This window comes from Corylus avellana, chromosome 2 (assembly GCF_965113065.1).
Source record: "Corylus avellana chromosome 2, dhCorAvel1.hap1.2, whole genome shotgun sequence".
Lineage (NCBI taxonomy): Eukaryota > Viridiplantae > Streptophyta > Magnoliopsida > Fagales > Betulaceae > Corylus > Corylus avellana.
Window position 1 is genome coordinate 25,114,114 of NC_142491.1, and position 27,397 is coordinate 25,141,510.

General features: G+C 36.7%; 1 protein-coding gene across 8 annotated transcripts; it reads left to right on the forward strand.

Annotated features, from left to right (window-relative positions):
- The first annotated feature begins 1,210 nt into the window (after nt 1-1,210).
- Nucleotides 1,211-25,450, forward strand: LOC132164253 (fatty acid elongase 3-like). 8 transcript variants are annotated; one of them, XR_015911555.1, is made up of 6 exons: nt 1,211-1,447; nt 2,281-2,402; nt 20,567-20,641; nt 24,598-24,957; nt 25,048-25,130; nt 25,223-25,450. XR_015911555.1 is itself a non-coding variant. In XM_059574727.2 (2 exons), exon 2 carries the CDS (start codon nt 2,652-2,654, stop codon nt 3,468-3,470), a length of 819 nt encoding a protein of 272 aa, XP_059430710.2. In that variant the 5' UTR covers nt 1,211-1,447; nt 2,281-2,651; the 3' UTR covers nt 3,471-3,577. The 8 variants fall into 8 exon arrangements, 1 of the variants encoding a protein (XP_059430710.2); XR_015911556.1 differs by having other exon boundaries at nt 24,598-25,130; nt 25,223-25,283; nt 25,416-25,445; XR_015911551.1 differs by having other exon boundaries at nt 20,567-20,651; nt 24,598-25,130.
- Nucleotides 25,451-27,397: the final 1,947 nt, after the last annotated feature.

Below are 27,397 nucleotides of genomic sequence, written 5' to 3' on the forward strand. Positions count from 1 at the left end.
ATGTTATTTTATTATATATACTTCTGCTATCCTGTTAATTGTTCAAATGAGGGTAATCTGTAATGTATTGTTGGTTTTTTGTGTTTTTGCATTCTCATAACTACATTTGTTTGGTAGATCTTTAAAGATCAACATCAGCTGGTTAAAGATTCTCTGTTGAAAGGAAACTTGGTATATGTTTTGCTACTGAAACACTTTGTTCAAAATAAAAGTTTGAGGTCAGGTTGATGATGTTTTCAGTTATGGTCTAATTTGAACACAGATCAAGAGCGTTGGCCTTGCTTTTTGTCTTTTGTTATTTCAGTTATAGTGAAATCAAGGAGAGTGATTTTTGTCTTTTTAGTATGCACAACAAAACAAAACACTATTTATGTTTGAGTGATGAAATGACCCTTTTACTCTTACTTTTTGTTGATCATAGTGCAACCAGGGAGAGTTATTTTTGTTTTTTCAATACTGAAATTACTATTTCGCCCCTGTTTAACCCTTGACCGTCTACTAAATTTGTTGTGCATTATTGTGTTTTACTTGAAATTACGTTTTTGCCCCTTTAATTATTTGACTTAAAAAAATGTAGATGTTCTTTTTGGTCTTTTGCCTTTTTAGCATACACAACAAAACAATATTTTTATGTTTGGGTGATGAAATGACCCTTTTGCCCATACGTTTTGTTGATCATATTATTCATAATGAAATCAAAGAGGGTTATTTTTGTCTTTTTAGTATGCACAACAAATCAGTTTTTTGTTTGTGCAATGAAATGACCCTTTTGACCTTACTTTTTGTTGATCACAGTGCAACCGGGAGGGTTATTTTTGTCTTTTTGTATTAAAATTACTATTTTACCCATGTTTGACCCTTGACCATCTACTAAATTTGTTGGGCATTATTGTCTTTTACGTAAAATATGTTTTTGCCCTTTGCGTTTGTATAGAGTCGAGTTTTTTTTAATGGATTTTGAGGTCTTTTTCGTGTTTTGTTCACATTGTCCCATAAATGACCAATTGACCAGTGTACTTTGTTCGTTAGTTTTACGTTTTTGCCCCTTTAATTCTTTGATTTAAAAAATGTAGATGTGCTTTTTGATCTTTTGCTTCAAACTTACCTCGGGCTTTTCTGTCTTTTGATTGTTTTTTTCCAACAAGGAAACAACTTTATAAGATAACTGCGGATTTTCGGCCAATATATATATATATGCTGCTCCCTCCCATTCTCTTCCTTTATCTATAAGCCGAATCAGAGAGTGGGATTAGGAGAGAAAATTTGCTAGGAAGGGGAGAACGAGACAGATTTCAGAGAGAGGAGGCGGAGAGAGAGAGAGAGAGTGAACCGAGAGACAGAGAGAGAGGAAGAGGTGGCGCCGTGGGCAGTGTTGAGCGGCTGTGTTAACTGGCCGGATTTGCAGGCGTGCTCCGGTGCCTCTAAACTCAAATCTCCATTCCAATTGGTATAAATTCTGGGTCCTATTTCATATGGGTATTAAATTTGGGGGTTTCTTTTCTACTGAATTTCTGGATTTAGCTTGAGTTTGTGGATGTAAATTTAGGGTTTATATGAGGATTTACATTGTAGTTTAAATTAAACCTGTGAAGCATCATCTTCTGCACATACCAGTTGTGTCGGTGGGGGTTGTATTAGGTTTTCAATAGTTGAGTGCTGCATAAGTCGGATTAGACAGTGTTTACCTGAAATTAAATGTGAATAGGATTCATTTTCTGGGCAAGAGGGATTGATGGAGAGAACCCTTTAACCAAATGAATGCCAGAAAAGGTTTCATTTCTTATGGTAGCCGGCTTTGCTTGATTTGTTTGTGACGTGTGCCAAATAACCAAGACCATTGTTCTGCTTAAGTAAGTGAGAGCATTTTCGACCGACAATTGCAGGGCACTGGCTTGTGCTCACTTGGCCGAAGCACAAGCATGCCATTTTAATGAATAATTTCTAGAATTAGAAATTGCTTGAGCTGGTGATTTTTCTGATTATAACCTCCCTGAAGATGTTTCTATATTTTGGGTGATAGAGCTAATTCCTTGGTTGCATTCAATGAATTTGATTTAAGCAAAATTCTAAGGCAACAATCTTATCAATAGGTGTTTTGGTGGTTAATGTGATCAAGTATGCTTGAGCAATCAATAATATATAAAATCTCAAGGGCTTTGCTGCTTTATTAGCTATTTTATTTTCATGATTCTTGATCTCCCAAGTTGCTTTGCAATGCGAGTATGCGACTGGTTCTACGTTGAATTTACTAATACTCCTTTTTTCCTTTTTTCTAAATAGATTGAAGGCAGATTTGTTTACACAGTACATGAAGAAGGATAATTATTACACTTCAACATCTATTTTGGTTCTAATATATGATAAGGTTAAGTCCTATCAATCAGAAGATCCATGAGTGAAAGGTGAAAGATTTTCTAAATTAACAAGGCAATTATTTTCAATTATTCTTTCGTCTATGCTATAATTAAGGGGGCCAAAATAGGACGAAATTTTTTATTTTTTTAAATGATTTGAATTTTTATAAATTGTTTTTCCAGAAATTAAAATAAACAAAATCCATCTCATCATATCCTGAAAATCCACCACAAACGACATCACCCCTTTCTCTTTTCCACTCTTCCCCACACGGCCACATCCATAGCCGCCTGAAAATGGAGGCCACAATCTCAACCGTACAATTCTGGTTGGTGAACCACCCATCCATCCTTCACTTCTCATGGAGCCGCGGCCAAACCCCAGGCTCCACCCCTCTCTTCCTCACCCTCACCGTCGTCACCTACCTTTCCCTCACCTTCCTCCTCTCCCGCCACCTCATCCCTCTCCCCTCCCTTGGCCTCCACCTCCTCAAACCCATCTCCGCCGTCCACAACCTCACCCTCCTCCTCCTCTCCCTCATCATGGCCGTCGGTTGCTCCCTCTCCATCCTCTCCCACACTCCTCACCTCCACTGGATCTTTTGCTTCCCACAGCACATCCCTCCCACTGGGCCCCCCTTTTTCTGGGCCTACATCTTCTACCTCTCCAAGATCCTCGAATTCGTAGACACCCTTTTGATAATCCTCAGTAATTCCACTCGGCGGCTCACCTTCCTCCACGTGTACCACCACGCAACGGTCGTGATCATGTGCTACCTCTGGCTCCACACTCGCCAGTCTCTGTTCCCGGTGGCGCTCGTGACCAATGCGGCGGTGCACGTGATAATGTACGCCTACTACTTCTTATGCGCAATGGGGCTCCGGCCCAAGTGGAAGAGGCTGGTCACGAATGTTCAGATTGTGCAATTTTTGTTTAGCTTTGCGGTGTCGGGTCGGATGCTCTACTCCCACTTTACTGGATCTGGGTGCTCCGGGATATGGGGTTGGTGCTTCAATGCTGTTTTCAATGCCTCTCTTTTGGCTCTTTTTGTTGACTTTCATGCCAAGAGTTATGCCAATAGGAAGCAGATGCCTCGCAAGGATAAAGCTTCTTGATTTCTTTTATTGGACGGTCACGATCTGTTTTTCTTGTAGGGAGATTTGAATATTTTGTTTCTTACCAAGTAGAATGTAATAAGTGTGTGGTGGAATTCGTGTTCGTAGGCTGGATTTTGTTAATTTTCATTCAATTTATTTAATTAAATGGATCAAATTCTTTTAACTTTAATATTTTAATTTTGTATTAAGATCGTGTAAGGTTAATAGGTTATGTAAAAAATTGTTAGTATTATGTTGCGTGTCGGGTTTGGATCGTATGGAGGCATCGGTATAAGATTATATAGGTTAACCTTAATCTGACCAATTTATTTAAACAATTTCGACTTCTTAACTTTAACCCTTTAATTTTGTGTTGGGTTTGTGAATCGTATTAAAAATTGTTAACTTAGTAATAAGATTGTTTGGTACACATAACAAAATGAGTAGATTTTATTTTATTTTTAATTTTTTTTGAATGTCCGCACGAAGAGAGGAAAATTAGGGAGGAGGACTTGAATAAGTGAGTTTCGCTTTATGACGCGTGAAATGGTGGTAGAGTATATAATAAGAATTGAACACTTGGAATAACTAGGGGTGTCAAAAATTACCGGGAAACCGGGGTCTCGGTTCCAGTTTCGGTTCGAAAAATCCAAAAATCGGGTACCCCGGTTCCGGTACCGGTTTTTGGTATCCGGTTTTTACCGGGAATACCGGAACCGGGTTTTCATTTTATTTAATAATATTTATATATATATATACACTTAGGTTTAGGTTTAGGGTATTTTAAAAAATTAAATTTTTATTTCTAAGGTCCAAATAGGCAAAAATATTGATTTTTTTTAGGAATTTTGAACTTTTTTAGGTTTATTTTTTAATTGTTTGAAACAATTACAACAAAGTCCTCTTTAATTTAGACAAAGAGACTAATAGATTTTAAAAAAAATTGGCCAACTTATGAAAAAAAAAAAAAAAAGGGGTTATTTTAGGCCCAATACCTAAAATAAGCCCAAAAACCAATTTTTTTAAAAAACCGGTTACCGGACTGGGTAAAACCGGAACCAACCGGTAACCGGGATCCCGGTTAACCCGAGGTCCCGGTTCTGGTTCCGGTTTCTCAAAATCGAGAACCGGGGTACCCCAATTCCGGTTCCCGGGAAACCGGACCGAATAACTATTCTCATTGATGACAAGGCAACAACTATTTTTTAAATTGAAAAATAATTATTTTTTTGTAATAGAATAATTATTTTGCATAATAAATATAACTTAAGGGTAATATAACCTATATACAATGGTCATATAACTGTAATGACGTTGAAGAAATAGTGAAAATTATTCATTAAGTTTTTTTTTTTTTACAAGTGTAAATTCAATTTGCTAATTTTTATTGGCACATTTTTAAGTTGTATGACTTCTCTTCATATTAATTGTTTGGATGCAATTGCTCAACTGTTGAAAAAAAAAAAACAAAACAAAACAAAAGAGTTTGGAAATTTAAAATTCATTTTGGGTTTCACTTCAGAATACGAATTAAAAATTACCATATCCGACTTTTTTATTTTTTATTTTTGGCCTTTTTCTAACCAATCCACCAGAAATATCTTATTGGAAAAGGAAAAGAAGAAGATCCACACACCATGCCGAAACTCTCACTACAAAAAAAATAGAGATTTAGTGATGGTTTTTTGGTGATGGTTTAGGACTAAAAACCTTTACTACAAAAGTAGTGATGGTTCCAAAGGATAACTAAATAAGAGTAGGGAAATGGGAAAACGTGTCGGTTTAGGCAAAACTGACACTAATTAGTGATTTTTTTTTTAAAATCATCACTAATTTATTAAATTCCGATATATATATATATATATATATATATATATATATATAATTTTTTCCACTTATTTCACTACAAAAAAAAAAAAAAAAAAAAAACCGTTTTAGTTACGGTTTGGATTTTTTTTTTAAATATTTTTTTGAATAATTAAGATAGCGTGACAGTAAAAATTAATTAATTAATTAATTATTTTTAAAAAACTTCACTTACCTTTGGAAGAGTAGGCATTTTTGTAATTGTATCAAAATTTAAAAATTTACAATGTTGGTATTCCAACAATTACCCCTTTCAATCTTACTATTTTATTAGGATTTTATTATTATTATTATTCATTAGGATTTTTGTTTTTGTTAAATTCTAACAAAGGATGTCATAATCTCCAAAATACCCCCATTGAAATATATATATATATATATATATATATATATATATATATATATATATATAACATCAACCCACGACCAAAGCCAGCCAGTGGGTCAGCAATCCCATGACCATAAATAAAACATTTAGGTGTTTCCAATTTATTTTTTAATTTTTTAATTAAGGAAAAATTTGTATTTTTAAAAATTTTACAAGAATATAAGATCAATTTCACATATTTAACGTTTGTTTTAACTCTAAACTCTAATGATGGAAGTGATATTGACAGGGGGAAATTGTTAGGATACGAATATTGTAAATTTTTAAACTTAAAAGGGTATTTTGCAAAAACACTTATACTTGAGGTAAATGAAGTTTCCATTTTTTTATTTTTTTTATAAGTGATATTGCAAATTTTTAAACTTCGAGCGTATGATTTTAAATGCACCTATACTTTGGAGGTAAGAAAAGTTTTTTTTTTCCTCTAAGTGTTGATCTAAGAACTGATTTTTTATTGCAACATCAAGTTGTAGGGGTGTACAAATGTGTAGTTAAAAACCGTTAACTGCATACCCTTATATATAATATATTATATATCTAATAATATTCCAAAATAGCATATTTTGGTGTTTAATACCATTTAAAATAGACCCTAAAAAGAGGCGTAAGGTAGGCTCTAAACACCAAAATAAACACAAAAGGCTCAAACTTAAAAAGCAGTTATGTGACGTGGTTTTGGGTTTCAATAAGTTTTAAATTGCGGTTATTTCAAAATTATTAACCGCCTAAAGCAATGCAGTTACGGTTACTAAAATTTGATAACTACCTAAAGCAGTTGCAGTTAGAAGCAATAATCACTAACTGTAACTACGTGTCACTTTACTAAATAGCATTACTTACTTAAAAAACCCACACCCTACAAACTAAAAAATGTATAATGATGTCATGTCAGCTCTAGATTGATTAATTTACAAGTCATGATGATTAAATATAATTATAAAATTATGTTTCCAACTTTGATTTTTTTTTTTTTTTTGAAACCTTGAATAATATTATTCCATCATAGAAATTATCAAGAGCATAGCTCTGACATGACAGAGCAGACTGCTCTAAAGTTACAACAGAGAGAATACATTCTGGTATTTCCTCCATCCAAACTTGTTTTGAGGAGCATGACAGTCCGAACTTTGCCAATTCATGAGCTGCCATATTTGCTTCCCTCTTTACACGGCAACACATCCATATCCTCATTCTCCCCAGAATTGTCTTGGCATCCTCTATCACCTGACCGTACGATCTGAAATTAGCTCCAGGATCCATGAATGCTTGAACAACCTGTAGCGAATCCCCCTCCATGATAACTTCTTGAAGACCCACATCCCTACAAAACTCCACAGCCTCATGAGCTGCCGTGGCTTCCGCAACTACTGGTTCTTGAAGGATGGGGATTTTCTTACTTTGAGCAGCAATGACGGCACCCTGAAAATCCCGTATGATCACTCCACAGCCCAGGCGGGAATTGTTCCTATCAATCGCCACATCCTAGTTGGCTTTGTAAGTCCCCTCAGCTGGTGGCCTCCACTTGGTATTAGCCGTCCCTACTGCAGGATATGATTCATTCAGTTCCACTGCCTTATCGTTGGCACAGCAAAACTGGTCCCGGGTCAACCTTGCTTCTTGAACAATCTTATTTGGATTTGCGAATTCCCCCCCATGCAACACAGAGTTACGACGAGCCCAGATGCGTTTTGCAACCAATGCAAAAAGAGACATTTCCTCTTCACTGCACTTCATTAATAACTGAGCCACCACGTCAATGAACTCCAGCCCCACCAACCTAGATTTTTGGATCTTTGGATCACAGACCCCCCACACGTCTGAAGAGGAGGAGCATTCCCATAGAATGTGCGCCACAGTTTCCTTCTCCTTAAGACAAAACAGACACATATTTTCAGCCACAACCTTCCGCTGCATTAATTTTTCCTTGGTCGGTAAAATATCCGCACATGCCTGCCACAGGAAGACCTTGGTAGCATTAGGAGCTTTCAGGTTCCAAACAGATTTCCAAACCTGTTCATATCTCGTGTTGCAGGACCCTTCCCCTTTCAAAGACTCCCTTCTCATTTTTTCCATGTAGTAGGTGCTTCGGACAATGAACGCACTAGTTGGAGTGGCCCTCCAAATCAATTTGTCAGCTTGCCTATACCGGCTAAGAGGCAAATTGCAAATTGTTGTAGCTTCCTGACTTGTGAAAATCCCCTTAATCAGTTCGGTATTCCACCCTCTTGTAGACTGGTCCATTAAATCCACAACCTTCACCTCTTCCCCCAGCCTAGTGCATGGAGACTGAATTGAAAACGTTGAAGGCGTAGGTAACCATTGATCTTGCCATATACGGACCGTACGCCCATCCCCTATTCTCCATATTAAACCCTCTTGGAGTAGTTTTATAGCCGACAATAGACTTCTCCACGCGTAGGAAGGCCGACTGCCCAATTTTGCTCCCAACAATGAGTTCCGTGGGTAATATTTAGCTTTAATGATTTTACCAGCTAGGCTTTCCTCATCCTGCATTAATCTCCAACATTGTTTTGCCAATAAAGATTTATTAAAACAGCAAAGGTCACGGAAACCCATACCTCCTTGTGATTTTGATACCCCCATCCTCTCCCAGCTCATCCAGTGAATTTTTCTATCATTGGCCTTATGTCCCCACCAGAATTTTTGCATGATAGAGTTTAATTCCCTACACAACTCCTTAGGAAGGAGGAAGATGCTCAAGCTATAAGTGGGGATTGCTTGTACCACCGCCTTAAGAAGGACTTCTTTGCCCGCTTGGGATAAGAACTTCATTTTCCAATCCGAGACTTTCTTCTTAACTCTCTCAGCTATAGAGTGAAACTCACTAACCCTTGACTTCCCAACCAAAGCGGGGAGGCCCAAATAGGTGTCAAAGCGCTGTGAGGCTGGAATACCCGCCAATTGTATCAAGAGTTCACGAACCTCCTCCTTTGTATTTCTGCTGAAAAAAATTGACGTCTTTTCTTTGTTAAGCCGTTGTCCCGATGCCCTTTCATATAGCTGTAAAATCCCTGACAAACAATCCCACTCTGCTCGGTTCACCTTGCAAAAAAGGAGACTGTCATCAGCAAAAAATAAGTGATTTAATTTTGGACCTCCTACTGATGTCGGGACGCCCCTCAAAACTCCCATTCGTTCCGCTTTCTGAAACATTGAGCTCAGCGCTTCTGCACATATAATAAATAAATAGGGGGATAGGGGGTCCCCTTGACGGATCCCTCTGGATGGGTGGATGTACCCCACAGGAGTTCCATTGATTAGAACGGAATAATGAACTGTAGTAATACAATTCATAATCAGCTTAATCCATCTGTGATCAAAACCCAATTTCCCCATGGTTTCTGCCAAAAATGACCACTCCACTCGGTTGTACGCCTTGCTCATATCAATCTTGATGGCCATAAAACCTTCCTTACCCCACATGCGAGAGTGCATAGTATGTAAGGTTTCATAGGCAGCCAAGATATTGTCTGAAATGAGCCGACCAGGTATAAAAGCACTTTGGTTGCTTGAAATAATATGGGGAAGAATTTTTTTCAGCCTATTTGCCAACACTTTAGATAATATCTTATACACCACATTGCACAAACTAATAGGCCGAAATTCCGTGACTTTTGTGGGGTTTTTTATTTTTGGGATCAAAACAATATGAGTATAATTTATATCTTCATCAATAAAACCAGTAGTAAAAAAATGCATAATAGCCTCACAAACCTCCTGGCCTACCACCTCCCATTGTTCTTGATAGAAGCACGCTGAGAAGCCGTCCGGGCCTGGTCACTTGAGCGGCGCCATGTCTTTTAGAGCTGCAATAATCTCCTCCTTAGTCATGTTTTGAAGCAGCCTCTCATTCATTTCCATCGAGACCCTTCTTGGCAAAGCCTCAAGGCATTGAGAGAAGTCCACCGGTTGTGAAGTGGTAAAAATATTTTGGAAGTGCTCAATAAATGCTGTTTGGACAGCTTCTGGAGTCGTACACCATCTTCCCTCCCCATCCGAAATGCACTGAATTTTGCTCGCCTTCTTTCTTTGATTAACACCGGCGTGGAAATATTTTGAGTTTCTAGCCCCCAGTTTCAGCCAGTGTTCTTTCGCCATTTGTCTCCATTTCAGCTCATCCCGTTCCAGAATTTCATCCACTTCTGCTTGTAGCGTTCTGATGGAGTTAACGTCTAAGAGGCCAGCATCTCCATAAAGCTATTGTAACTCTCCCACCTTTTGGTTTATTATGTTTTCAGATGGGCCCTTGTATATTTTCCTCCAGACCAACAGCTTCTTTTTACTTCTTTCCAAATTGCTTTTGACCGTTTCCCAAGCACTTCCACCCACCTCCTTTTTTCTCCAGATCTTCCTGACCTCCTCTCTTGCCTTCACATTTTCCCCCCACTCTGCATCATATCTAAATCTTTTATGACTGGACTGGGGCAATCCCTTTTGCTTTTGAAAATAAATATCCAGTGGGGTATGGTCCGAGCAGACCGAGGCTAGAACTTCTACTTGTCTTATAGGATAACGTCTGATCCATTCTTCATTTGCCAATACTCTATCTAGTCGCTCCTTTACAAACTGGCCATCACTCCTCATATTGCACCATGTAAATTCAGGTCCTTTAGAACCCAAGTCCCATAGTTGACAGGCTTCCAAAGTAGACCGAAAAGCCTCCATTTGGCTTTTTGCTTTTTTGACTGCACCATACTTCTCCTTTTCCTCCAAAATTTCGTTGAAATCACCTAAGCATAACCAAGCCTCAGGGGAATAAATTCGCAAATGATTCAAAAGAGCCCAAGCTTCATGACGCTTCCACACATTGGGTTGACCGTAAAACCCAGTGAACTTCCACAGCTGGCCATTAGCTTCAGATTGCACCACAGTGTTGATATGTCTCCTGCTATAATTTTGAATCTCCATAGAAATATCATTGCTCCACAAAAGAGCTAAACCCCCACTTCTTCCGACACTATCCACCGAAAAAGCACTAACAAAACCCGTTCGAACTCTAATTGCTTCCATTCTCTGGGCTGATAATTTGGTTTCCATTAAGAACACCAAATTGGGTCTCTTAGTCTTTACCAAACGGCAAAGATCCCGAACTGTCCGAGGGTTCCCAAGCCCTCGGCAGTTCCAACTTAAGGCTCTCATAATGCTTGGAGGGGCTGTGAACCAGCCACCACCTGAGTCTGCAGCTCCTTCTCCACTTCCATCGCCGTCGGTTTTCCCCTCTTATTCGAAGACCCACTGACCTCTTTGCTTTTCCCCTCATCATCGAAAGTCTCCTCCTCCAATGTCCCAATTGGGCTGCTCCTTAGTTGTCGTTTTTTGGTCTGGCGTGGACCCCTTTGATCCATTAGGTGGTGAGCAAAGAGAGTAGCCACGTTAGCAATTGGCTGCTCCGTAGCATCTTCATCTACTAGCATTGTTCCACGTGTACCCTTGGAGGACATACCCCCTTCATTGGCTTCCTTCCGCTTAACTTTGATGGACTTACGTGTCTTCAGCGCTTTTTCCTTTTGCATGCACAAAGATTTTGGTATATTCTCATCAAGAGAACTATTCTCCAGAATCTGCGTTGCCCCTTCCCCATCAGATTTTTGCATTGAATTCAGCGCACCTATCTTGGCCTCTTGTGGGAAATTAATTCCCCCATCACTTTCCCACCTTGCATGTTCGCCTCTTGCACGTTTTTCCGCCAAATCTGCTATGTCATTACTATTATTCTCCATAACAGTTCCGCCATTTTTGTTACCGTTATGGGAATTATTTCTTGAGGAAATATTCTCATAATCAATATTCGCGCAATTTTGGGGATACCCAAAATTTCCGTTTCGAGTCTCCCCGTCGAAACGTCTCTTCGTCGACCCAGCGTTCCGGTGATCCTCTGCCCACGAGCCCCCACTCCTCCGTCGATTACTCCCTTCCGGTGCCTCCGCATCTTCTCCATGTCCCCACTGGCCCTTATCCGTCCCTCTCAGGGGTGGACTCACCCTCAACCATGGACCGTACTGCAGTTTGGTGGCATCCCCGGAGACGCTCCGTGGCTCCTTGACCGGGCAAGCCAAACCTCCGTGACTGATCCTCCCACAATGATAACAATACCAGGGTATATTCTCGTATTGGAAGGGTATCCTAATAGATTTATTCTCCAGCTTCAAAATTCTCCCCCTAGCGAGGGGTTGACGAACATCGATTCTGATTTTCACCCGCAGATATTTGCCCCATCCAATACCATCTTCGTTTGTGTCCACATCCTCCACTATACCCACAGTAGCCCCCAGCTTCATCCCCGTAACTTTCCCTATACAAGCCAGGGGTAAGTTGAACATTTTGATCCAGAACGCTACCTGTGTGAAAACGATCTGAGTTGGTGGCGTTAAGCCATCAAACTCCTCTACCGCAAATAGAGTTCCCTCAAAAATCCAGGGCCGCCCCTCTAACACTCTAGACTTGTCCCAGAAGTGTTCGAACTGAATAAGAAAGATATTGTCTCCCAATACTCGAAAAGATAAATGCCCAGTCGGTTTCCACCACCCCCAGCTTTGATTTGAATATGACTTGTAAATCAAATTTTTCTTTTTGGAATTGGGGCGTGACAAGTAGACCATGATGTAAAAGCGACTTCTATTTTAACTCAATCTCTTTCACGTTTATAAATCCTTTTGAAACCATTTGAAAGCGACTTCTATTTTACTAGTAATATTATTAAAAAACCTGCCGCCTTTGAACGATAAAACGAAGGTTTTCTATTTTTTCACCCCTTGCATTACAGAAAAAACTCTAGACTAGAGAGAGGTTAGAGAGAGAGGTTTTGCCGCTCAAAGTTTGTTGTTCTATGGATAAAACAACAAACTTGTTACAAGCATTGAGATTTGAAAATATATAACCAACATGAAAAATGTGTGAAAAAGTATATCATGCACCATACAAGAGTTCATACACATATCATCATTAATTAGTTCATGAGCTTGTTAATCAAAAGGAAACACCATTCACAATTGATTATTAAACCATAACCCTAAGTTAAGAAGCAATATGTGCATGGAGCTAATCACAAGCTCAAAAACCAGGCCGGGGGTGGCAGTGCCCCACCTGCCACCCCCGGCCACCTCTGGGGGTGACTTGTTGGCCACCCCCTCCCTGTTGGCAGTCACTCCTCTCTCTCTCTCTCTCTCTTTTTAAAATAAAATAAAATAAATTTATATATTTGTATTTTTGTTTAAATTTTTTATTTGGTGGTATTTCTATCTTTTAAGGAAATTTAACATCTAAAAGAAAATATTTCGTCCAATTTAACGTGGTTGACTGACGGAAGGGGGAGTTTTTGGAAGAAAATGGTAGTCTAATAGAGTCTGGCCAAGAGTATATGTTATTCCAGATGCAAGAACCTCATGACGACCTTTTGGTGGCTATCTGATGGAACAAGGTCGAGAGATTAGAATGATACTGCCATGACAACCTTCTAACGGCTTCCTAATGAAACCTCACATAATTCTCTAAACACTTCCATGTTCACACCAAGCACTTGGGTCAATAAAGAGACAACCACTTATGGTTTTGAATACTGAAAATGACCCATTTCTTAAGTCTTACAATCTCTCCCATTAACCATTAAGTGACAAAACCTCAACAGCATCAAAGATTAAACAAAAGTACAGGAAAAACATACATTTACAATCCTACCCCTACTTAACAAACCGCTATTAGATTAGTGTACTTGTTCTGTCAATAATACAACAAACTCATTACAAGTATTAAGATTGGAAAATATATAACCAACATAAAAAATGTTTGGAGACAAAGTATATCATGCACCATACAAGAGTGCATACACACATGTTAATCAAAAGGAAACACCATTCACAATTGATTATTAAACCACAACCCAAAGTTAATAAACAAAATATCCATGGAGCTAATCACTAGCTCAAAAACCAAGAAACGATTATTAAATCTTGAATTTGAGTTAATTAAATAAATGAACTTGAATGTTGAATAATCAAATCTTGAATTTATGACTATGTTTTCTAATATGTATATAAATTCATTATCCACACATACATATTCATATATCTAACAATGTGATGGTGTTCAATCTTAAAAGTCTGACTTAATTTGCCCTTTTAATCTCAAACGAGTCTTGGTTATTAATTCAAGGGATTGGTTGTTTATTTAATAAATAAAAATAACATTCAAAAATTGAAGTTAGACAAGCCGTTAATGTATAATCCTTACTACAAAGTTTTACCACTCCTTGAAAATTGTGGATGATCGAGCTGGATTGGATAAGGAAAATACTTGATGTTCTCCTATAGGTGGATTATTTTCTAAAAATCAAGTTAGAGCTAGAAACAAAATCAACTTTTTTTTTTTTGATTTTTTAGAAAATAATATTCACCTAGAACCAAAAGAACACCAAAAGAGCACCTAATATTCCATATTGGATAATACAAGTTAAAGCATTACTTACTGCTATCGTAGTTAATGTGACAAGTGGGAACAAATAAAAACAAGAAGTTGCCTATAAATCATTTAGGGTGGTAGTTCAATGATCCAAGGAAATTTATAATGTGGTTAGTTACATACTAGGGCATAGGTTTAAATCCTGTAATAAAAATCTCCATGCTTGATTAGTGTAAACCACATTAGCTCCTAGTTAATGTCCTAGTGGGGCTAAGTCTGGTTATGACTTAGTGGGACTTGAAGGAGTGTATGTAGTTTTCACTATCTATGCCCTTCATGTGCAGCTTCTCGTCGGTAGGTACTATTATGATCATGCACAAATAGAATAGTGCCACAATTGATCTCCCCCGCCCGCTATTAATTAAAAAAAAAGAAAGAAAATGGCTTATAAATCAAACTCAAAGCTTCAGTTGCATTCCATTTATAATAAATAGTAAAGTTCCATTTTCCCCGTATTGATTAGGGAAAAAGGAAGAAGAAGAAGGTAAAGTGCCAATTAACCTAAAAAATAATCAATTTCCAACTTTGAATTAGAAACAAAATACCTTGGTCTATCTTTCGCTAACGGATCATCTCCATTTCAAATGAAATGTAGAGATTTGAAATGGAGAGGAACCGGTTGGTCTTTTGAGAGGCAAAATTGTCCACTAAAATTGAAAATACAATTTTACCCCTCAAATTTTAACCAACTGGTTCCTCTCCATTTCATTTCTCCAGGCTACTCTAACGTAAAGCCATTATGCCATTAATGGCAACAACAATATTGCTACTAGGTGCATACCAAATCTCTAAGAAGAGAATTCTATTGTACTTAAAATGTTTTTATTACAAAATTAATGTAGTATTATAAAAATGAATAATAATAAAGTTATATATATATAAAAGTCAAACCAAATATATGTGAGTATAACTCGAATAATCTTTTCCGATTCAAACGAACGGGAGAGAAGTCAATCCAATTAAAATAAAAAGCAAAATTGTCATTTTATTGTTTTTAAAGACAATTTTACCCTTCATTTTAAAGAAACCGACTCTCCTCCCAGTTCATTCAAACAGGAGAGGGTCCCATTTCGTACAACTCGTTTAACAATAATTTAGCCTAATCTTATATTAACAACAATGAGCTCATTTATTAAGAGCAAATCAAATCTATTCAAACCCAATTCGAACTCATCAATTTTTTGCGCAATCCTATGAAGGTGATAATGGCATCTAGAGAGGTCACTGTCATGTAGTACAGTAGACCTAATGCCGAGGGCTCAATCGTCCTTTCCAATTGCACTTGCTGGTGAGATATTGTTTTTAATTATTTATTTAAATTTTCTAGACCTGGTGAGAGTGAGAGATTAGTTGGAAGTTTTTATTAATGAAAATAAATGGGAGAGCGACATGAAGTTTGAAAGTAAGGTTTTAGGTTTAGGATTTTAGGCTCTCTAGGGTTTTTTCTTGTGTGTGTGTGTTTTTTTTTAATAATTTGAACGGGTGTGGCGGGTCACCCAAGGGTCACCCGTGGGTTGACCCGCCAGGAACAAAATAAATGAGTTGACCCATTTATGACCCAAATTCGTTAAGGGTAAACCCAAACCTGGTAACTTCGTGTTGTGTTCGTGTTGGGTTCGCGGGCCGTGTCAAAATTGCTAACCCTACATGTAATCTCTCCCATCTACCTTTTGAATTAAACAAAAATAAATGGCCTATAAATCGAACTCAAAACTTGGGTTGCATTCAATTTCTAATAAAATGGTAAAGCTCCCTTTTCGCGTATTGATTAGCAAAATAACACGAAGGAGGAGGTAAAGTTCCCACGAGCTGATTGATTAATTTATGGAGACACATTTCTTACAAATCGGTTTGTAAGAAATTTTATACAAACCAGCATCTAAAAGTAATACGTGTTCTTTAACACGTGAAACACATTTTTTTTTTTTTTTTTAATAGTATGTGCTTGAGGTATGTTTTATAGCATGTACATGTTTGCAATATATAATTAAATGCTAATTAACAATATAAATTAGCAATGGAATAATTTAATTATATAAATACATCCGGCCATTGTTTTGCTCAAGCGTAATGAAGAACACCTTTCTTGAACAACCGGAGAGCCTGACAACAGGAAAATATAGAGAAAGAAGTTCTTCCAACCTATGTCTAGCAGTCCCAATAAGTGGAATACATAGGCATTATTTATAGGTAGTTTAGAGACCATCAATCAGAATTGTTACCTTATTTATTCCTCAAATCAAGGAATAAAAATCAAATCAATAATCAATTCAAAATATTTGATTCCACAATATAATATTTATTTGGAATAAATCACTGAATACTGTAATTATATTTATTTTATAATTACAATTACGGTGAACACCATAATTATATTCATTTTATAATTACAGTAAATATATATTTGACATACGGGCCATTCCTTAAATAAAATTTCTTACATTCTCCCCCTTGGCCCTTATGACACATAAATTTCTTATGGTGTTCAGTTCTATGATATGGCCATTACTTTATTTATTCCAACCATTCATGAAATTCTCCCACTCATTCTAGAAATTCTACATACAAATCATGCTGGTAAAACCTTTATATAATAAGTCGTCCCTTCAATGCATTACAATATATAATATTCCTCAAATGTGTACCATATGGGCAATCAAACTTTATGAATAAACTTCTCATAAGTCATTCGGGTCCAACTTTAATTTTATCCCCATGGATAAGGTAATAAATGTGCACAAAAACTTTATAACAATAACATGATGTCCTAATTAGAAAGAATTAAGTACAAAATGAATTAATGAGCCCTATATGCTCCACATGACTTTTAAACAGCTTTCCCGGTAGGTAAACCTTTAGTCATAGGATCCACAATCATTAACTCAGTACTAATATGCTAACACTTTATTCCTTTTGATGTTCTCTTTCACGCGAAGATACTTGATGTTGATATGCTTACTTCTGCTTCCAATTTTATTATTCTTAGAGAAGGAAATTGCAGGACGATTATCGCAGAAGATTTTGATTGGCCTCGCTATAGAATCGACACTTTGAGACCACCAACAAAATTTCTCAACCATAATGCCTGTGTAGTGGCTTCATAGCATACAATAAATTCTGCCTCCGTTGTAGTCTTGTAGATGTAGCAACTATAGTCTGCTTGCTGCTTCTCCAAGATATAGCCCCTCCAGCAAGAATAAAAATATATCTTGAAGCAGACTTCATGCTATCTACACATCCAACAAAGTCTGAATCTGAACATTTAACCACCTCCAAATGGTTAATGTGTCTGTATGTCAAACTGTAGTCCTTGGTTCATTGCAAATACCACATGATTTTCTTTGCAGCTTTCCAATGTTCCAATCTTGGGTTGCTTTGATATCGACCCAGCATTCTAACCGCCATTTGAATGTCAGGTTTTGTGCAGACTTGAGCATACAATAGGCTGCTGATTGCGAATGCATATAGGATAATTTTCATCTGCTTTGGTTCCAATGCATTCTGGGGATACTGATCATTTTTATCTTCTTTAATGATAGGTGCCACAAAAGTCGAATAGTTCTTCAATCTGAATATCTCTAAAACCTTTTCAATTTAGGCATTCTGAGACAATTTTAATATTCGTTGATTTTTGTCTCTATGAACGAATATTAAAATTGGCATAGAGGATCTTCTTAAAGTTTTGAACGAATACCACATGAATTTAGGAGCATGATATTTGCTTGCTGGTCTACTTATTCTAGAGGATCTTCTTAATCCTACTTCCTCAACATTTGGAAGAGGTTGAGTACGTTCATTCTAAACTCTTTCCTCATGAGTTGGCTGTTTTGAAACCAATTGTGGTTCAAGGTAATCATTTTGATTTTTCCTAAGCACAATAAAATGTCCTTCATGTGAAAGAGCTTCAGTCAATTCTTGTGCTTCCTCTAATTCAACCATTTGAGGATAAGCATTCCCACTAAGTTCAGCATCCTCTATAAATTTTGCATTTATAGACTCAACAATTCTAGGACTATGGGAAGGACAGTAAAATCTAAATCCCTTGGAGTTAACTGCATAGCCAATAAAAAATTCGTTGGTTGTCCTTGGGTCTAATTTCTTTAGATTTGGATTGTAAATCTTCAATTTAGCAGGACAACCCCATATGTGTAAATGATTTAAACTTGGTTTTCACCCATTCCATAATTCCAAAGGTGTCTTAGGGACAGCCTTGGATAGAACCCTGTTTAAAACATATACAACAGTTTTTAAGGCTTCACTCCATATAAATAAAGGGAGATGAGAATTACTAAGCATGCTCCTAACCATGTCCATAAGTGTACAATTCCTTCTTTCTGCTACACCATTTTGTTGTGGTGTGCCAGACATCGTTTATTGAGCAACAATGTCTTCCTCTTCAAGGAACTTCGCAAATGAACCTATTATTTGTCCCTTTTTCTATGTACCTAAGTATTCTCCGCCTCTATCAGATCTTACGATCTTGATTTTCTTTTCCTTTTGTTTCTCTACTTTTGCCTTATAGGTCTTGAAAGCATTTAATGCCTTAGCCTTATCATTCAGAAGATAGAGATACATAAACCATGTATGGCCATCAATGAATGATATAAAATATCTTTGACCATTAACGTAGACAGTAGGAAAAGGTCCACAGATATCAGTGTGTATGATCTCAAGAATCTTATAACTCCTTTTGGAACCTTTAGGCCTTGTTTGGAAGCCGTTTCATTTGGGTTTAGATTTGAGTTTGGTTTCAAAATTGCAAAACCCAATGTATTATATAAGTTTTGGGCCACAATAATTTGAGATGTTTTTGGGCTTGTACTCAGACCATTTCATCCAGGCTCGGAATCTGGTTTCATAAGGCAGTGACAGTCATGAAATTCTGGGCCGGCCTTTAATTAATTTGTCAGCCTGATACAACAGGCCGCTCAATGAATGTGGGGGCCGGTCGGGTACAATTTTTGTTGAGTAATAAATCTGCTTCTACCAACCCAATACCAACCTACCCAAATTCAATTTTACTCGTTAGTCACCCTTAATCCCATATCCCGAGGCACTCAGTTTTCTTTTAATTTGACATTTATGTTTTTTTTTTTTCACGCCTAATTAATGTGCCAGCATTTGTCCTTTTCATATCCAACGGCTACAATTGCTTTGATTTGCGGGCTACTCATCCTTACAGCTCTCCTCAGCTGCACATCTGTATCTAATGGTTCTAGGTGCATCGATTTGTTCTATGTAAGAAAACAAAAAAAGAAAAAGAAAAGAAAAAAAATTTCCAACGGCCAAAGGAGATAAGACTTGCGTGAGATAAAGCTGGCAAGTTGAGATTTAGATATCTTTTTCCCTTCAAAAGTGGAGTGATGCCGCATATGATATTTATTCATGGTATAATCCCATGTGATGCCCAATAAGCAAGTCATCCAATAGGATTGGCTGCTATTGTTGATCTAGTTGGATGGTTTAACATCTGAAGTAGTACATTGTTGTAGCCATACACGTGTAACAATTAAAAGTGAATGCAATGCTATGTCCACACTGTAACCCAGCTCATCCTAAATCGAAAAAATTTGACAACTGCCTCCCCGATTCTCTCAATTTACCCATAATCGTTCGATTATGCATTTTCCATGTGTGTCTTTGTTAGCCGTCCGATTATGGTTCATTTATAATGCTTATAATGCTCACATGTAGCATATCATCTTGTCTTTACCTGGTATACTCTACTTACGGCAAAGATGGCTCCTTCAAATGAAAATCCAGCATCCAACGGTTCATGATAAATTGTGAACATAATTAGCAAAATTTCCATAGTTACGTTGATAACCCAAAATAAACGATTGAGGATGACATACTCTTAAACGATGCCATTAAATTTCTTCATCTCTTTCACGTATACAACTCTTGCATTCAAATATGTCCCTTATTGAATCAAATCCTCAGTCCGTACCCCAAACCTTTCCCTTCACCATCTTCTCAGTGTCTTCTCTGCAATGCCTAAGTTGCATAAACCGAGGGCGTGTTCTCCACCGTTCCTACTCTGCATAATCCCTACAACTTAATTACTCCCTACATGTACGGGAGTTGAGTTGATACGCACAATGATCTTGAGGTGTTCTTAATCCCTTCGTTCCCACAAGTCAAATACAATGGTTGAATCCTCCTGCACTTGTAGCTGTCATAGTAAAGTTGGTCGTAAGCGTAAAACTCGCAACTTGGCCACCTCAACCGTTACAGCACCGAGGATACGATCGTGGAAGGTAAGGTCCACAATTGCATCCTCTCACTGCACCTTTTTCTTTGAATTTGTTTTTTCTTTTTTTAAAAAAATTGAGGCCATTAAACCTTTGCTGCCATTCTAACACATTCTTACTTACGTTGGCAGGCATACTGTACCAGAAGCAAGAAATACAATCGCCCTTTCGTTCCATCGACACCGCCCTCGAAAATCCGCAAAAAGGTTCTAACATGTAGTAAACATAGCCCTGAGTTGTTTAGTATACTGTAATATTATCATGAATATTTTTTTTCAATTGTGTCTGCCTCTGTCGATTTATATGTTTAAGTTAAAGCTATGTTAGTAATTTTGTCTAGAGTAGGTAGGAAAAAAATTGAATTTTGAACATAAATAATTTTTTTTTTTGGTTATCCCTTCCATGACTTCAATCCCCACTAGATGGCTAACCAGGATGCATCATGGCCTCTCAATATTGAGACGAAATTTGTTGAAATGTTGGTGGAGCTCATGAACCAAGGCCGACTAGTGGATGGCCATATGCACCCAAATCAATGGTTTCCCATTGCCTCACAATTGTCGAACATGTTTGGAGTGACATACACTGCAAGACAATGCAGTGATAAGTATAAAAGATTGCGGATGAATCACCGTGAATTTTCTAACCTTCTGATGAGCGAAACAGGGTTCGGATGGGACCCTATTTCAAACATTGTTACAGGGACTGAGACCTAGTGGCAGCAATACATAAGGATAAGTGTACCAACACCTATCCTCTTTACTTTTAGATTTTCTAACCAATAGGTAATTCCTTTTAATATTGTATCCCATAGGTTAACAAAAAGGCCAGTTGTTTCCGTAGGAAGGGATGCCAAAATTTTGAGTTGTTGGGGGTACTATTCAATGGGTCCACTGCCAGAAGTGTGTTGAAGCACTCATGTGCACAGGATCCGCCCAATACTGATGTGGAGAATGAGCTGGATGACGAACTAAGGTTTGGTATGCTTCTAAGCTCGGCAGGGAGTGCTGGCGACAGTGCACCCCGAGGTAGTGGTGGTGCTGAAGTTGTGGACCGTGGCAACCCTCATGCCTCTCCTAATGGCGGGGTCATGATAAACGGTAGTGGATGTTTGGGAAAGCGTCCAATAGTTGAAGCTAGTAGTGGGTCTAGGAGTAGGTCTCGCAAGAAGGGTAAGAAACCCGCATCTTTTTACATGAGTGATGCAATCAAGGAGTTTACTGAGGCAACCCGACTGAAAAAAGACTTGATGATGGCTGAAGCCATTAGGGGTAGCCAGGATGCCGGTAGCTCAGATGTATTTGACCCTATGACCAAGTGTATTGCACTCCTGATTGAAACTGCACCTAAACTTGATGATGACCGCTATTTTAAGGCGGTTGAATTGCTGAGGGACAAGGAGTTACAAAAAGCATTTATATCCATGCCCCCAGAAAGGAGGCTTTCATGGATTTTGTGCCTCTAGGCTAGGTGGTAGTTGTTGGAAAAAATGGTCAATAGTATGTTATGTTATGGTCTGTTGTGCTGCGTAATGTTTGTTGCTTTATGGAACTGCTGTTTGCTTTCCTATCCTTTATTTCAAGGTTGTAATGTATGCTTAATATTTATTGGTTATGTGTAACGGAACTATTTTCCGCTAGCAATTATATTGCTGGCAATTTTCTGTAATATTTGCGTATTTGCTAAGTTAATGTTTGCTTGTTATTTTATGTGTTACTTTTTACTTGTGTTCACTTATGAAATCTGCAATTATACGTGATTTCCCACTTGCTAGTGTTTGTCGCTATTTGATCTGGTACTGTCTGTTCGTAGTAGTATTTTGTATTACTTCTTCTTTTTATTTATTTTTTATTTTTTATTTTTTATATATATATATATATATATATATATATATATATATATATATATATATATATAGTTATTAAACAATTTTGATTTTGATAATAAAAAAATTAAACACAATTGCATCAATGCGTGACTTTTGTTTATTGAAATGGGCAAAACCTGTGTGAGGGCTTTTATTCTTCATATTGTTTTAAAAATTAATTTGTTTAATTGGTCATACATCTAAAGAACTTTCTATATGTGGTGGTGTTTTAAACCTCATATGCTAATGAAATTGATGCTTGTTTTGTATCGATAAATATTTTTTTGTCTTTGTTATTAAACAAATATAATTTTTCTAATACAAAATAAACCAAATGGTCAAATTCCATGAGGGTGAACTTTGTTTCTTGAAATGGCCATTACGAGTGTGTGGGTCTATATGTTAAGTTAAATTATATTTATTCTAAAAAAATAAAAATAAAAAAATAAAAAAAGTTCATTACATTCATTGATAATACATCTACATCATTTTCTGTATATGAGGTGGTGTTTTAGACCTCATACGGTAGTATCACTTTTTGCAGTGGCAGAGCCAGCCTTTACATATTGAAGGTGCCGCTAAACTAAAAAAAAAATTTCTTAATTTTTTTTTTTTTTGCACCGTGTAATGAACTGGTACTTTTTTCTATTCTTTATTTTTTTTCTAATCACTGGTACTTAAATATAATGATGAATTGAGCTTAGAATTGTGTCAAATTTTCCAGCTAAATGTTTAAATTCTAACAACCAATATTCTCAATATGTGAGTTATTTTGCGCCTCGTTGATTAACATCAAATTCTCATATGTGATGACACAATTCAGGATTAAACTCCAATTAACTAATATTAAATTCATTGACAATGAACTAATATGAAATTTACATACTAAAAGCCCTAATTTAATAAAGTCGAAACCTGAGAGAGTATTTGATTTGAGAAATTAAGAGGGATCAAATCACTGAGGGAGAGAGAAGGAGAAGAGAAAGGGAGAGAAGAAGCCAGAAGCTTGAGAAAGGGAGGAAAAAAAAACAAAAGAAATAGAGTGGATAGTGGGAGACAAAGAAATAAAGTAAATAATATAAAACAAAGTGAGTGATGGGAAAGGAGAAAATTTAAAAAAAAAAAAAGAAAAAAGAAAAAAAGGAAGTTGGCAGAGAAGGTGGGAAAAGAAGTTAATTGAGAAAAAGAAAGGAAAAAAAGGCTCAAGCGCGAGATTTGAGAAGCCAAGGAGTAATGGAGGAGTTAAAAAAATTCCACGTAGGGATCGCTTATATATTTTTCTTTGTATATGAGGTTGTGTTTTAGACCTCATACAGTGATGCCATTGGTAGTTTTTTTGTGTTGATAAATATTGTACAAACTTGGATCCATGAGGGTGTATTTTTTTGTTTCTTGAAATGGCCATTACGAGTGCGTAGGGATGTACGCTGAAAATTATTTAAAAAACAAAAATCATTGCTAATACAACTAAATTTTCTGTATATAATGTGGTGTTTTGGACCTCTCACGGTAATGAAGTCACTGGTTGCATCTTTGTGTTGATTATTATTATTTTTTAATTTAGAGTTTTTGTTATGAAAATTGATTAGAACAAATCATTTAATTTGTGATACAACAATGTAATTCTCTATATATGAGGTTGTGTTTTAGACCTCATATTGTAATGTCATTAGTAGTTTTTTTTGTGTTGATAATTTTTTTTTTTTCCTTTACAGTTTGTAATTAAACAAATATAATTTTCATAATAAAAAATTTAAACAAAGTTGAATCCATGAGGGTGTACCTATCTTGAAATGGCCTATGAGTGTGCAGGTTTGTACGCTGAAAATAATTATTTAATTACTGATACATCAACATAATTTTCGGTATACTTGGTGGTGTTTTGACCTCTATTATAATGAAATAACCTTAGATGGACTTATTTATAGTAGCCGGCAGCCACCATAGTCAATTGTTTCTATATAAATTATGTGGATTATGTATATATTAAAATAAATAGGGTGTGATCCACATCTTGTTTATATATGCAAATTGTGGACTATATACAAAAGTACAGATACGGTTTGAGATAAAGGAAAAAAAAAAAAAAAAAACCAATTGTTAGTGATTGCCATTGTATTGTTTACCAAACTATTTTTTACTCAATTTATTCTCAGATCGTCAATTATACGTTAGTTATCACATTCATATGCGTCTTCAACTATGTGTACTATCGTTTATTTGGCATCATTATTATTTATAAGTAACATCATTTAATTAGTAACATAAGGCTGCCTTTGTTGAATTTGTATCTAGCATCCATGGATGGGCCGAATTATGCTGACTTCATCTTCTTTAGTGCATTGATTCCATCCTTTGATGACCATGACTGGTTTGAAGAAATGTTTTTACTACTCTTACAACTTCAAAACTTGGTGATCGAGTCTACATGTCTAGAATGAGTCCCGCAGCGTACCTCAACTCTCCATGGAAATGACTTCATCCACAAGATTTTGTTCGGCCGTCCGGGCACGTGCTATGAACTATTTAGGATGAAGTTGGATACTTTCAACTTGCTGTGTACTACCCTACGAGGTGGGTACCTAGCAGACAGCTGTCTGTTACGGGTGGAGGAGTCTTTAGCCATATTCTGCTTAATAACTGGACATTGACAAGGTATGGGTGTTGCGGCGGATCGTTTTCAACACTCGACTAAAACAATTTCTCGTCATTTCAAAATGGTAATGCGAGCTCTCTGTCACTTAGGCCAAACAAGCATAAGGCCAACCCACCATGGTGGTGTACACCCATACATTGCTGCTAATCCGAAGTACTACCCCTGGTTCGAGGTGTATATACTTTCCTAATGTTCTCAATGCTTTTTCCGTCCATTTCATAACATTAGTCATTAATGCTGACCCATTTCACTTTTTCTTGGTAGCAATGTATTGGTGCAATTGATGGTACTCATGTTAGTGCTTGGGTTCCGATGGCAAGTCAAAGTGCGTTTAGGGGGCACAAGGCATACATATCTCAGAATGTTATTGCCACATGTGATTTCAATATGCTTTTCACTTTTTTGTACACTAGATGGGAGGGCACAGCAAATGACTCGTGTGTGTTTTATGATGCAGTGACCTGGTCTGAAAATCAGTTCCCAATACCCCCTGATGGTACGCATGCGTTATTTCAATACTGACCATAACTTTTAACTCTATTTTATTGCAGCAATTAAAATCCATCATCTTTTGAATGTTTCGCGTATGTTTCTATTATCTTGTTGACTCTGGGTTTCCGTGCTCCAAGGGTTACCTTCCACCTTATAGGGGCGAGAGGTATCATCTTCAACAGTTTCGCAACTCAGGGGACCTGGTTGGCTTTAAGGAACTGTTCAATTACCGACACTCGTCTTTAAGAGTGGTGATTGAACGATGTTCTAGTGTTTTGAAATCTCGATTCCATGTGCAAACTAGAATGCCAAAGTATAAAGTTGCACGCCAACCAATTCTTGTGAACGCATGTGTTACCTTGCATAACTATATTCGCTTGGCTGATCGTGACGATGTATTCTTTGCACATGCCCCTCCTGTTGAACCACTTGATGGTGATGGCTTGGAGTACGGCCATATATTTGACTTTTCTAAAGCTTCCTCCATAGCAATGGCCAACACTAGGGATACAATTGCCCAGCTGATATGGGATAGCATCCCTCATCCCTAGCTCATTACCTAACACCTATATGCTAGTTTAAATAGTTGTTGGTGTGTATGTTGGGAACATTGTTATGTATGTTTGGTGTTGGGGGGTATGCTGGGTTTGTTTTCAACAATTTGTACTTTCGTTACATAAACTGTTGTTTTGTCTCTATCCATGCATAACCATGATAACGAGTTAAAGTAATTGGTATGACGCTATTATATTTTGGACTTTTGTTGTAAGGAGACTGTGATGTAATTGCAGAGTTGCTATCTGATGTGGTATTCCTTTGTTATCAATTGCGTGGGTTATTTTATCGTCATTACATAATTGCTTGTATTTTGTAATATAATAGTAAAAAAACTATCATTTTAGGATGTTTACGTGGGTAATGTCACTGTACGATTTTAGGAGCCGTGGTTTTGGAAGGCAGCCCATCTAGCACTGTAACTGTAAGTAATTACCTCATCATCATCTTTTGAATCATATTTTGCGTTTGCATCAAATCTGGGCTTGAGTACTGAGATATTAGAGGCACAAAGAGAGTGTGATTTCAATAAAATGTCCTTAAGTTGTATGAAAATGGAAATGGCCGGCACATGTGGTTTTTTCTTTACGAGGTTGTCAATTGTCAATTGTCATGATCTTTAGCTGAGGATGAAGAGAATTTTAAGAAAATTATTACTACAAACATGTTATTTTAGGAATCCTGATGTTGATCCATATCATTTTCATCGTACTTGGTTGACGTGTTGCAAATTAGTTAGCAAAATCCAAAAATTTGTTATTTTGAATGAGCATGATGCCACACTATGTATTTTGAGTTGCAGTGAGTAGTTTGTCCTATGGACACTGCCTTCTATGTTAAATTAACAAGGATTGTAGTCAGGATGTATGAACTTTAAATTTGTAATTTGTAATTTGTAATACTCGTTATTATCAGGAAAAAAACATCCATTACATGTATTAGTAATTATATGAACTAGCACATGACCTGCGCTATGCGCTGAATTTTTTTTTTTTTTTTTAAAAAAAAAAATTTAAATGAATTCTCATCTTACTTTTCATGTGAAAAAATCTATCATGCCTCTTTTAACGAAAAAACATACTAAAGGTTATACACCAATACATTATTAAACATGCACCTTTTTTTTTAAGTGTACTGAACATGTACTTAATGATACAATCACACACAGATGAATTAAAACATAAGCCCATTGGATTTAGTTTAATTTATATAAACTAAAAAATGTTTAAATCTTTGTTCGTATAAGTATATATGATTTAAAATGAAAAGTATAAAAAATAAAAAAAGTAAGAAAAATACATTAATTATAATATAAAAATTAGTAGGAATATTTAATATTTTTAGCGTAATATCTACTGAAAAAACATATATGACCGATTATGAGTAGTTAAT

What these genes read in the sequence shown, in the direction of transcription:
- LOC132164253 (XM_059574727.2), top strand. Translation starts at nt 2,652, where the DNA reads ATGGAGGCCACAATCTCAACCGTACAATTCTGGTTGGTGAACCACCCA.